General features: G+C 43.5%; 2 protein-coding genes across 2 annotated transcripts; one reads left to right on the top strand and one right to left on the bottom strand.

The window, feature by feature from the left end:
• Window positions 1–304: 304 nt before the first annotated feature.
• Window positions 305–1261, top strand: PG986_015180 (uncharacterized protein; the record flags this gene model as incomplete). The annotated part of the gene is made up of 1 exon (XM_066851402.1): window positions 305–1261. One exon carries the CDS (start codon window positions 305–307, stop codon window positions 1259–1261), a length of 957 nt encoding a protein of 318 aa, XP_066692491.1.
• A 4791-nt stretch (window positions 1262–6052) lies between these two features.
• PG986_015179 (kinesin light) lies at window positions 6053–6490 on the bottom strand (the record flags this gene model as incomplete). Its single annotated transcript, XM_066851401.1, has 1 exon — window positions 6053–6490. One exon carries the CDS (start codon window positions 6488–6490, stop codon window positions 6053–6055), a length of 438 nt encoding a protein of 145 aa, XP_066692490.1.
• Between the last annotated feature and the right edge of the window lie 5993 nt (window positions 6491–12483).

Genomic DNA, 12483 nt, shown 5'->3' with positions numbered 1-12483 from the left:
AGCTTTTAATCGTTAAGCAAGGCGGGCTTACATAACATCGACGATCACAAAACTCCCCTAAATCTTGGTTATCTTAGTGTTCAAATTAGCTGCGAGCAGAGGTTGGTGGCTTTGACTTGTGAGGTAACCGGCTGCCTTGTAGGTTACTCTCTAAAGGGTAGCATTTCGTGAGCAGTGGGCTCCAGGGAACAATTAGATAAGGGCTGCAAATATATATACTCAGGCTCTTCCTTCCGTTTCTCATTCTATCCATCTTCGTCTCTACTTTTCTTCCAGTATTGATTTCATCGAACTAGTACGAACTATGGATTCCACACCTACAAGACCGATAAACTCGTTCTATAAATCTCTCAACAACAACGAGAAGTCCGCTCTCGAGTCCATGCTCCGGCGTGATGATGAGGCCCTCCCAACCTACACTCCTGAAGACAGTCATATGCACTTTCCTCCCAGTGCCACACACACAACTGAATGGAGTCCTACAAGCAATGAATCACCTTTCGACCCCAATTGCTGGTCCAACGCCTCTTCTGACTTCGTTGATTGGTCCAGTGAACCATTTGACTTCACTGGCTGGCCTAAAAACATGGAGACTTCACCTTCCAGCTTTATTGATTCCCCTTTTGAATTTCACGGCTTACCATTCTACCCTAACAACTGGTCCATCGACTTTTCGGACCTCAACGATAGCAGCAGTGCACATACTGTCTTGGGCGAGGCAAGCGGCGATGATGTGACTCAGGAGGCTGTCCTATCGCCACCCTGCGGAGAGCCATCTGACTCGGGACTAGAGATGATTAGCTGTCAAGAGGAGTCCAACGAACTCGGAAAGAGAGGTGCACACGCCTCAGAAACTCCGAAACAACCGCGCGGGCGCAAGAAGAGGAGAAAGCCCAGGTCGCCAGCAGCTCCTAGGAAGCGAGTAAGGTCATCGAAATTCAACTTCTCTGTCGACGAAGTTGAGCGGCAGTCCCAAGCATACAAGCGGGTTCCTCGCCGCTGTGGCAAACCTGGCCAGTGGAAAGATTTCAATGGCAAAGTTATAGATGGGAAACACTTCCACACAGGCGAGTCAGAGGTGTCATTCAAGGTTCGTCCCAGCGGTGGTTACATGCCCGTATGGATGTCCTGGGACAAGCAAGAGGGACAGTTTCGGGGAGAAGATATTGACGGCCATACCGTGGTAGTTGACCGCGGCGCAATGTTTGCAGCCGTTTCCGAAGGGTTTGGAAGCTTTGTCGGCGATTTTGTCAAGTATTAGTTCTATCTAGCATCCACAGGAGCCCACTATCACTGTCAGAAATCGAACGTATCCCCACAGATCTGTCCAACTTCCCTTTTCCAGTCTTGCCGCGTGGGATGCCGCTTCCAGCCAGGTGTGTCGCACCTAGGGCGGTTGGAGTTCCTCGAGATGGTATTACACTGTTGCGCAACTTCCTCTGCGTCACTTGATGGCAATACTCATCTGCCTTACTTGTATGGAAGTTAGACATGCACTGCTACTTCTCGGGTGGTACAGCATCATTCCGGCATACTCCGGTGGTGACTATTGTTGGTGCCTTTAACGCCTACGTGCATAACGAACGCGGGCTATACCAGGGGATATGGCATGACTTGACGACCGTGATTACTAAGGACATCGCCCCAGGCTGGATTAAAGTGTTGTCGAAGGATCAGTATCATCGCTAACGAAATACAGCTAGACTCAGAGTATGCCTCGCGTTGAGAAATGGCCGCCTCTTATGCCGAGATATATAGTTACCATATACTTGTGTCTGACTGAGCCCCTTTTATTAGTAGTACTAAGCACAGTCGTGGCCTAGGTAATCAGTACTATAGAAGCCCAATGCACCTAGAACTAATTGGATGTCTCCAGCCTTTCCCCGCATTGAAGCTAAGAAACTCGTACCAGGAATTACAGAGATGTCCGCGGAGGAAGGATATGCATCAATGTAGCTCTTCTCTTCATCGCCGCGCTGCCTTCCCGGTATCCTTCTCGGTATCGACCGAAACCACCGAATTTTACTGGACCACTATGACACGCGAATTCTATTCCGTTCAGCAATCTCTTTTCGTGCGGACTAGATTGACAGCGCAGGATTCCGAGCATCTATCGGAAGAAGAGCAAACCATAGTGCCCTTTCTACCCAGTACGGTCTTCACGTATCCCCGCTTTAATGCTTCGTAATACACTAAGACCGCATGCACTACTCCTCTCTGGCTTGCCCTCTATCAACTAGACATGGTCACGTATGGCCCATACTACTATGTCCTGGAAGCGCACGATCTCGCCCGTTAGCTTTACGTAGACTCAGAGTGCATTAGGCGCTTCGTCTGTTTTAGGCTAGTGGGCAACCCGGTCATCTGTTCTTCGTAAGGCTGCTGCGCATCAAACACTAGGATCACCATCTGGCGTGTTGCTGCCGGGCGCCCTTCCTCAAAATCGCCCGATGGTCCATTGCTATACATATGCGAGCGCTATCTGCATTATATTTACAGATCGAACACATCCAGACCAATAAGAGAGTACTGAGAAGAAGACGGGATATCTCAGCGAGCTGCTGAGCGTGATCGAGATCGTCCTGCTGTCAACACCGACGAGCACCCAACCACCCTGCGAATAACAAAAGAATCTCACTCGTCGCGTGATCATCTCCCTTTAAACCTCGCAGTATTACGATAGCACCGCTAATAACGACGCCATAGCGACGAAAGACTACTGTCTACCTGCAGAAGATGTGTCGATAGCATGGCCTGGCCGTCGACGTCGACCTTGTGTTTCCCTTCGCACTGCTCTCTCCCGCCAGTGAGCACCGAAACTACCACCCAGCCCGGCAGTGTTCCGCCTCCGTGTCCTTCGCGTTATAGATCGCGGTAATAGTTGCTGTTGTTTGCACGACCTTGTTTCCGGCTCACCTCTGTGCGCTTTGCCAGAAGAGCGATCGTCCAGGGGTGATGGTGCGTCCTTGTCCACCCGCAAGCCTTTCACCCCTAATACATGCAAATGTGGGCTTGGTATCTCTGAGCCAGGTACGCCGAGCATGTTTGCCTTGAAGCCCACAGGGTGGCATGCGCCGGAGGCTGGGGGTTCTTTAGGCTCTTCCTTGGACACTGGAACGCCCATCTCTGAGAAATGGTTCATAACAAGGTTCTGCCCATACTGCAACCAGGAGCCGTTCCACTCTCGGAGGTCGACCTTGGGGTTTGTGAATACGACCAAAAAATGATATTTGCTGCATCCATCGACTTCGACTACCACGGACCTCGAAGACCGTCAGGGGAACATTCCAGCAACGAATGACAGGCTATCAACCCTTACTGCTATCGGTGCAGGCACAGCGTTGAGGTCCCCAAGCAAGGCGACGGGGGAATTAAATGCAGAAACAGGGCCATGCTACGATTTCCGAGCGTCTATTCGAACATGGAGGCCTACCATTTGACCCATCTAGGGTGTGATAGTAGACGAGGCCTCTCAAACATTTGAGTATGGCTTGTGAGACGTCTAGTGCTACGCTCGAAGTCCCATGCTCCTACAGATAACAAAAGGAAAGGATACAAGTTTAGCACAAGGGACGGCATGGATCGAAAGATGCCTATCGTTTTGCGTATTACTGTTGTCCGACCTTCCCTGCACACAGCCTGGTCTTGACGATTGCTGACTGTTCCGTGCCATATCCACTTTCGGCGTCCCTTTCTTCCAAGAGTACACGTCCCGCGGCCGCATAACGGCGCGGGCTGAAGCACCGGTGGCCCGCGTTGGGCTGCGAAGCATGTATCGGTAAGGACACGCATACAGAACGCGCAAACAGATCGCAAGCGCTAGCGAGTATGCTGCTCTTAACCGTACTAGAGGCGGCAATTCGGCGCACCAGTCATCGTCAACACAAGAGTCGCCACCGCCGTCTATCTTGGACCGTGGTCAACGTCCATGATTGGTGCTGTCTGGCAGTAACGGCTGTGTCCCGGGCGCACACCGCTCTGCCGGGCCAGCTGCGCAGCACTTCGCAATCGAGGTGCACCGCCTAATGGCCTGGCGCTACCGATCCGTACAGGTCTAGCCAGAAGCGTGGCTCATCGCACAGGTGAGACCCTTTTTCGCTGGTGTGCGACGACAGAGATCGAGCTGCGATAACGACAGCGAGGACCATCCCCACGCCAGGCACCCGGGTAAGGACTCGGGCTGGGCTACTAAACGGCGGGACCACAGCATAAAAAAAGTATAGCGGCGAAAGGTCTCGTAAGCGTAATCTTATCGAGTAACGGTAGCCGTTATTAAAGTAAATGAGCGGCGAGGCTAGGGCTACGACGAACGGCGACAGTTAAAGCACATTAGCTTCCGCGGAACGTCGAACGAAGAAGTACCTACTAAGGAAGCCCATCTCGCGCCACGTACAAAGCGGAAAAGATTACTAAACGTATAACAGAATTACTTTCCTGCACAGTAAGAATAGAGGAACAGCTTAAGAGCCGTTAGCCGTCGATCGAATAAAAGCGCCACGACTCGAAATAGAAAGGTGTAAAAGCCGAAAATCGCGGCCGGACGCGTCGCGTAGCGTATTCCTCCGGGTAACTACTCTTTCGAATAAATAGCTTCCTCAAATACCTTTCTAACGCGTACGCTCGGATAGCACTAGCTATTACTCGCTACAGTCTAGGCTACTAGAAATCCAAGCGGCATCCTGGGCGCCTTGCCTCCTTAGGTCTGCGGCACGCGCGGCGCGACTCAAACCAGCCATAAATATAAAAAGCACAAAAAACGTGAGCAAGCGCATTTATTAAAGAGTCTGGTTACTCGAAGAAAATCAAGGCCTTCGAAACGGAGTAAGTTCATATAAGTCAAACTGTTCGCGCTATATAAACTAAGCCTTCCCAATTAAATCTCCGAGAAAAGATTCGTCTAAAAGCTTACCCGTGGCTCGCGTGCTCACCCAAGCCTACAACAATTGGTGCCGTAAATACTAATTTACGCGAAGGCTAGGTATTCAATATTTAGTATTGCCAACTAACCCTCTTGACACTCCGTGATATAACTCTAATAGGATTCCACCTTACTGCTTAATACAGCGGCAATATAATTATAACGATAATTGCCTACTACCACAGGTTCCAGCTATTATCCATAACTAAGAGATACGGTCATGCGTAATTTTCCGTTAATTAGCCGTATTCGAATCCCTTCGACGGGTGTCTTCTATTTTAATTTACTGACTTCGCTATAGATTCGTAGGTTACTAAATACTTTTATTAAACTATCCATACTACTGAGTGTACGAGGATGCTCCTCTGCCAATGTATTTTCATGACCGACAGGTGCTTAACGCTGCTTCTATGCTGCCTCTTCGTACTTCCCCTGCCTGTCGAGCACATTTGCCAGGTTATTCATGCTGACGAGTGTGGAAAGATGCCCGCGGCCCAGCGCCGTCTCCTTCAGCGTCAGTGCCTGCCGATGCATCTACTCCGCCTCCGAGTACTTTCCAAGCAAATTGTAGCATTCTGCAACGTTATATTGTAACGACCCTAATGTCTCCTTTTCCCTACCTTCGTCCCTGAACCCTAACACCGATTGCGCGTAAGGTAAGTACCAGGTCCACATATTTCGGTTTTCGTGCGTTGGCCATGGAAACTCCTTAAAAAGCTGCCATACGATATCCGTAACTTGCTAACTTTGCTCTCCGTGGGTTTGCACCCAATTTCGCATGGCAAAACGCACAAGCCGGTGCATATCGAACCGGTTAAGTGTGCCACGATCTAGGATAAATCCGTACGCCCTCAGAGTACTAATAGCCTCGTTCTGCTCTATCTCGTTCGCGCCCGCGGGTAACAAAGATATAGGGATATCCTTTTCCTCCAAGTAACTAATAAACCGAAAACAGGCCGCCGCGAGCGGATTATCCCGTACAATTTGCTTAAAAGAAATAAGCCATATCGTAACTATTAGGTTCCGGATCGTTTAATATCGGTCTTAGTCGTCAAAGTCCTTGCTGAGCATTATAATCATCGACTGGTCGCTGGATGTGCAGTATTCTAGATACTTGGCCACGGTCACGTTTATCTAACGCGTTATATAGGCCGAGGCCTGTCTGATCGCTAAAAGCAAATGGGCGAGGTAGCTTAACAGCTCGGCCGTACTCTGGGGCTCGCCTATCTGGCTCGGCTGGAGGCCCTGATACAGTAGCCGCTCGGACTCGGAATCGCTCAGTCGAGTCAGCTTGTGCACGCCCTGCCGAGCCTCGAAACGAGCCGTTACTTGATGGTTCCGGGTCGTGACGAGGATCGAACCGGCCCGGCTAGATGGTAAGTAAGACATCAGTTGCCCGTGGGTCAGCAGCAGTACATCATCGGCGTTGTCGATAATAAGGAGCCATAGCCCCGTCTCGTCGCGGCCTAGAGCCGCCTTCACGAGCGCCTTAACGTCCGCTTTCTCGTCTTCTATTCCCTTCACCTCCAGGGCTCGGCCGATCTCTCGGTAAGCTATTTCGAACATAGTCATGTCTACCGTCGGCACCTAAAAGACAAAGCAGTCGGCGTGCGCCTAACGGATACGGTAGGCGGCCTCGATAGCGACCTGCGTCTTACCAATACCGCCAAGCCCCTCGATAACCGTGCGCTGACACGCGTCTAGCTAAGCAGTCGGAGGTAGCCTTTCCAAAAACTGATTCAGGATATCTTCCCGGCCCACAAAGTTTTCGTTCCGATTAAACGGGACAAGAAAAGGTCGTTTCTAACGGGCTAAAAAGGATTAGACTCTTCATTCATTATAACTTTCTGCATCCCGCATATCTAGCTTACAGTGTGCAGGCCCATTTAAATCACCCGGTGCTAAAAGCGAAATAATAAACAGCAGCTCTTTAGCATAAGCTGCCGCTATTGCGGCAGCGTACGGCTGCCACCGTTTATTCTTATACGCGTCTACATAGTCGCAGATCCCACGCACCACGAAACAGGGAAAGCTATTCATTAGCCCAGCGGCCTCCATCTCAAAACACAGGACCCCTCCCAGCTCCTGGCTATACCTGTCGCGCGTCGGCCCATCCTTCATCACCTGGTTGCCGGACGCAATCGTACCGAAAAAAAGGACGGGGTCGGTCGCGCGCGCCTCCCTGTTAAGCACATCGTCCGAGCGGCACTTAGCGCAGGTCGTCCCGCCCACATACGTCGACCATACATCATAAAAAGTATCTTGGTCACGGCTCGGCGACACGAAGTTCGGTCGACATGTAAACTTAGAGAGATAGGAATAAACTTAGGTCTTACCCCGTAAATCATTAGCGCGAAACTTAACCAGCGCGTTCAAAAGAATCGTAAACGGTGCATTAAGACTACCCGTGCACGCGATACGACCGTCGGGCCTCGTCTTCCCGAAATCATATTGAACGACCCCACCATATTATATTACCCAGCCGGTTAGCTGATCACAACATCGCCGAGCCGGATATCGATCTCGTCGTCGAGCCGCGGGACGCCGCCGCCGATGCCGACAAGAACACCAAAGCGCAGCGACGGAAAACTCTGCTGCATCTAACTGGCGACCGTGGCGGCCGAGTTGGTACCCATCTGGCCGGCGGGCAGACAGGCCGCCACGACGTTATAAACGCCGATGCGGTCGAAAAAATAGAGGTTCAAATCGGTCGGGAGGGAGGGGAGGGAAGCGAATTCCTCGTCCATCATCTCGGCGGCGGCGGCCAGCTCGACAGGCAGGGCGCAAACCCAGCCGACGGTAAAATTACGGGCGGAAACGGATTTAGCTATAACGCGGCAGGGCCGGCGGCGATATACAAAACAAGCGGTCGTAAACGAGCGTTTATATTTATAAATCCCGTTTATAAATCGTAACGCTAAGTTATAAAAAAATAAAACTAGTGGTCTACGAACCTGCCGTTAAAGGGTCGGCCAGTATACTTTTTATTCGAAGCTTTATACTGTTTAACCCCTGATTGATAATATAAGCGCTAGCCATCCTAAAGAGAACTAAAGCATAAAACAGCTGCGTAATTATCCCGAAAATGCCTTATTCTCAGCTGAGGCAACCTAGCTACTAATTATTTAACACTAATTATGCGCTAAAAGGCCCTATAGTGGTTAAATAACTAATAAGTAGCTATAAAACTCTTATATAATACGTTATATACACTTACTATTCTAGTAATAACTAGCGTTAATCCTTCACGTATAGCGTAAATATATATATCCTTATAAACTATTATACTTCGTCGTAATACTAATTATAATCTTTAAATACACGCGGGTATATATAAACGCGCAAATAATATCCTCCCCGTTTAAACGGCGTTAATAAATAAAACGAAACTAGCCCGCGAATTTAACGTATATAACGAAGGAGTTCGCGCTAAATTTAAAGCCTTAAAGCATTTTATACACTATAAAAATAGGCTAAATAACGGTAAACGGCGGGTTTAAACACTATTATTCACCCACTTATAAATAGCTTTAATAACACTAGTAAACTATATTAAAATTACTAGTAGCTTTATACTTTAACTACTTATTAATCCTCTTTTATTTAACCTATTATTAAATCTATACTTAATAATAATAAATTATTTAACCACTCTTTATATTAACTTTAAATAGTTCTATAAAAAAATTTAATAGTCTTTTCTTATATTTTAAGTTTTTAGCTATATTAACTTTATATAACCTTATATTAAACTTAATAGGTACCGGTATAAATACACCCCACTATAATTTTACTATGTTATATAACTAAGCTTAACCGAGCCTACGATTTCTTAAATTATTAGATTAACTGCACCGTTATTTTCAATTAAATAAAGGTATTAAAAATCTTTTTTATTACACTTAATAATAAGAACGCACCGAAAAACTCGCGATAAACTCACTCGTCCCTCGAAACTATTTTTAAATAAAGTACTCGAAGTATAACTAAGGATTAATTAAAGTTATATCACCGAAAATTCCTTTCTTTCTTAAATAATCATTAAATATTACTTTACGACTATATTATAAAACCGGAAACCGCGCTCGCGGCTTATTACGCTATTATTAAAACTTTTAGGCTAAAACTAAACGCTTTTATTCTACGCGAAATCTTTTCTTTAAAACGTATTCGGGATCTTAAAACAAACTGAACGGGCCACCGCCCTCGTACCCTTTAACTAAATAATTATACCACGTTTCGGCTCCGTTTATAAAAACTACTTAGTTCTTTTCGCGGAAGCACGTAGGGTAAGGGAAAAATTACTAAAAAATCACCGCTTTATATTTAGCCTAATAATTATAAAAGCCGCTTACTTATAAAAACTTGTTAAAATAAATATAATATATACCCTTACCGAGTTTTATACCCCTATGACTTAGAGGGTAGTTTTTAATGCTAAACGCGCACTTTACTAGTTAAGCCTTATTCTCGTCTTTAACGCTAGTAAGTAAAATAGGGGAGCACTTTATACCGTAAAATAATTCGGTATAATTACTTTAATATATTATGTTTTTAATTTAAACGTTTTTCTATACCGTAAAGCGATACTTTAAGCATTAAAAGCGTAATATAAACTAGTTTCCTAATTTTCTTCTACGATAATAAATATTTATATTATATTTATTAAAAATATAACGCGAAAAAAAACTACTCGTTATAAAAAAAACATTTATAATCCTTTATAAAAGGCGCTTTCGCTACTACGTTTTCTTTAACTACTTTAATAAGCCGAGCCTCTATTAAAAATAGTTTCACATTTTTACCACGACCGTTAAAATACAGTTCGAAAACTTCGGTTAACGAAATAAAGCTGCGCTAATCCTTTTCTTCCGAATTCTTTATTTAAAGAAACAATTTAAAAAGTTTCCTAATCTCCTCAGCTATAACGCTGCCCCGCATAAAGCTCGATCTATTAAAACACTACTAGGATTACACTAAAACAGCGGTAAATAAACCCTGGGCATATAACCGATCCGCCTTATAAAAATACTTTTGCCTACGTTACTTAACGATTAAAAAAGCGAGTTTCGCTTAAACCCATTAAATTTTAAACGTAATCGATCTAGCCTCGTCGCTATCCTACCCGTTAAGGCCTTATTTTATTTAAAAATAAAGCTTACGGAAAATAGTAAGGTCTCGGCGTTTTTCGAATACGTTATAGTTTTTTATTATAATATCTAGCGGTGTATTCGAGTTTTTTTTTAAGGAAAAGTTCTATATTATTTAAAATAAAGCCGTGTAATCCCTTACTTATTTTCTAAAATAAAGGCGAGTTACGTTATTCCGAAAATGCCGTAGTTAATAGCTTTATTTAAATACCCTCGTAGAATATAAAAGTAAATAGTTTCGTATAACGGAGGTAAAAATATTATCCACTGTTTTAATAATTAATAAACGAAAAAGAACGAAGCGAACATTATTAAATTAATAGGCTAGCTTAAAGGGTAGTATTAAAACTTATATTATCCTTTATTTAATCGTCCCTTTACGTCGACGCGCAGTAAATATAGTCGTTAATAAGCATCTCGTACTTTAGTAATTAAAATAATACGCTTTTAAATAATTTAAAATTAATAATAAGTTAACGGGATAATATAGTAACTTTAGTATAACGCTTTTTAAGGTAATTAAATCTTTTTACGTATTCAAACTTCGCTTAGAATAGTAATTACTCTAAAAATTTAAACTCGTTTTTAAAAAGCTTTATTTAAAAAGGCTCGAGTAAAGAGTAATCGAGTAAAGTAAAATATCTTACTCGGTATAATAATCACCGTAAATATAAGCTTAAAAAAAACGTTATTAGCTTAAAAATAAGAAACTAAAACGTAGCGAACTACTTATATATATTTCTAGTCTTTACGAATAATATTAATCGCCTACTTATTCTAATTAATAATAATATACATAATAAGCTTCGCTTATAAACAGTTTTAAAAATCACGCACGAGTATAAATTTAACATCTCGATAAGGCATTTAAAGCGTAGTTTTACTACGAAAGCCGCCATACGCGAATACGAGTATAGCCGTATAATAGGCCACGCGGTCACTTAAACTATAAAAAATATCGAAAACGCGATACCAAAGAATATATGAATATAAAATAACGTCCTCGGCGGTCATCTCCTTTTTTATAAACGTCTACTCCCGCGTTAAGTTTCTTAACTTAAGTAATATATTAAAGATTTACTAAAAGTAAAATAAAGTTAATAATCGAGCGAGCTTATCGGCGTAAATAACCGCGTACTTTAATAATTTTTTAAATTAACGTATTAATACGCTCGTTAAACTTTCTAGTAATCGTATATAAGTAACGGCGATTAAAAAACTATTTTACGAGCGAATTAAACACTATAAATTTCGCTATTCTACGTAACGTCTTCTATAAGCCGCTAATTATTCTAGCGGAGTAAATTCTAAGCTTTTCGATAAACTCTTCGGGACCGAGTATAAGTCTTTTTATTATAAAATCTTTAACTATTATTTCGAGGAAACGAGTAAAGATTTAATTAGTTAGTATATTTTATATCCGCTAGTTTTTTATTAAAGTAACCCACGGCTTATTAAGCTTAAAATAAATTTTTTTATAGTAATTTTAACCTTTTATTAATAACTATATAAAGTTATATAGAGAGGTAAACCTACGTTTTTTATTAAACTTAAGCTCTCGCACGTTCCTTATCGGTAAAGGTAACTACTTTAAACTTAGCCGTAAACGGCTTCTATATATAAATCTCCTCTTACTCGCGGCGCGTTTCCTCGTTTAGCTCTTCGTTATCGTTAAAAGCATTTTTTACGCATTTTAAAACGGCCTAGTTTATTATATTATAAGAAGCGAGCGTAAACGGGAAAAAAGTAAAACGAAATTTAAAATATAATAAATAATTAATATTATTAAAGTAATAAAAAGGGTTAAAAAAAGCGAATAATTAAAAGAAAGTAAAAAAAAGTAATTATATTAATTCGGGTAGTAAAGCGTAACGTAATAACGGGCGCTTTATATTAAAAAATTAAGGTTTATTAAGCGCGAATAAAAAAGCACGTAACTTAAGAACGCTTTAAAGATAAACTAATTTATTTTAATAAGCGGCTAAACAGCGGTAAAAAGTATAATTACGTATACGCCCGGCTAAAGCGGGTTATATACCGAATAAAGGCGACACGGGTAAAATAAAGAGCGAAAAGTATAAAAAGCGGCCGATCGGCGAGGCCGGGAAAAAAAACGGTAAATATTAAAAACCGGGAGCCCTTCGACACCGTCCGGGTTCCGTTTTAATAGTATAAGGCCCGTACGCCGACCCCCGCTAAAAGGGCGCGCGTCCGCTCTCTTATAAACAAAAAGGCTCTCTGCTGCTTATATATAGGAGAGCGGACGGGATCCCTAATATTCAGCAGAATATGGTCGTATGTGAAAGAAACATGCTTTTTAATGGATTATATACCTGTAAACAGTCAGCGCCGCTGGTCTGCCGGCAGCACGTTGGAGTGTCGAGACAGGACATATGCTCAGACAAATACTTTCAG

This window comes from Apiospora aurea, assembly GCF_038362705.1.
Source record: "Apiospora aurea strain CBS 24483 chromosome Unknown utg000011l_segment0_segment0, whole genome shotgun sequence".
In the NCBI taxonomy this organism is placed as follows: Eukaryota; Fungi; Ascomycota; class Sordariomycetes; order Amphisphaeriales; family Apiosporaceae; genus Apiospora; species Apiospora aurea.
Note: the sequence above shows the minus strand (reverse complement) of the source record. Positions and strands in the feature narration are given on the sequence as shown.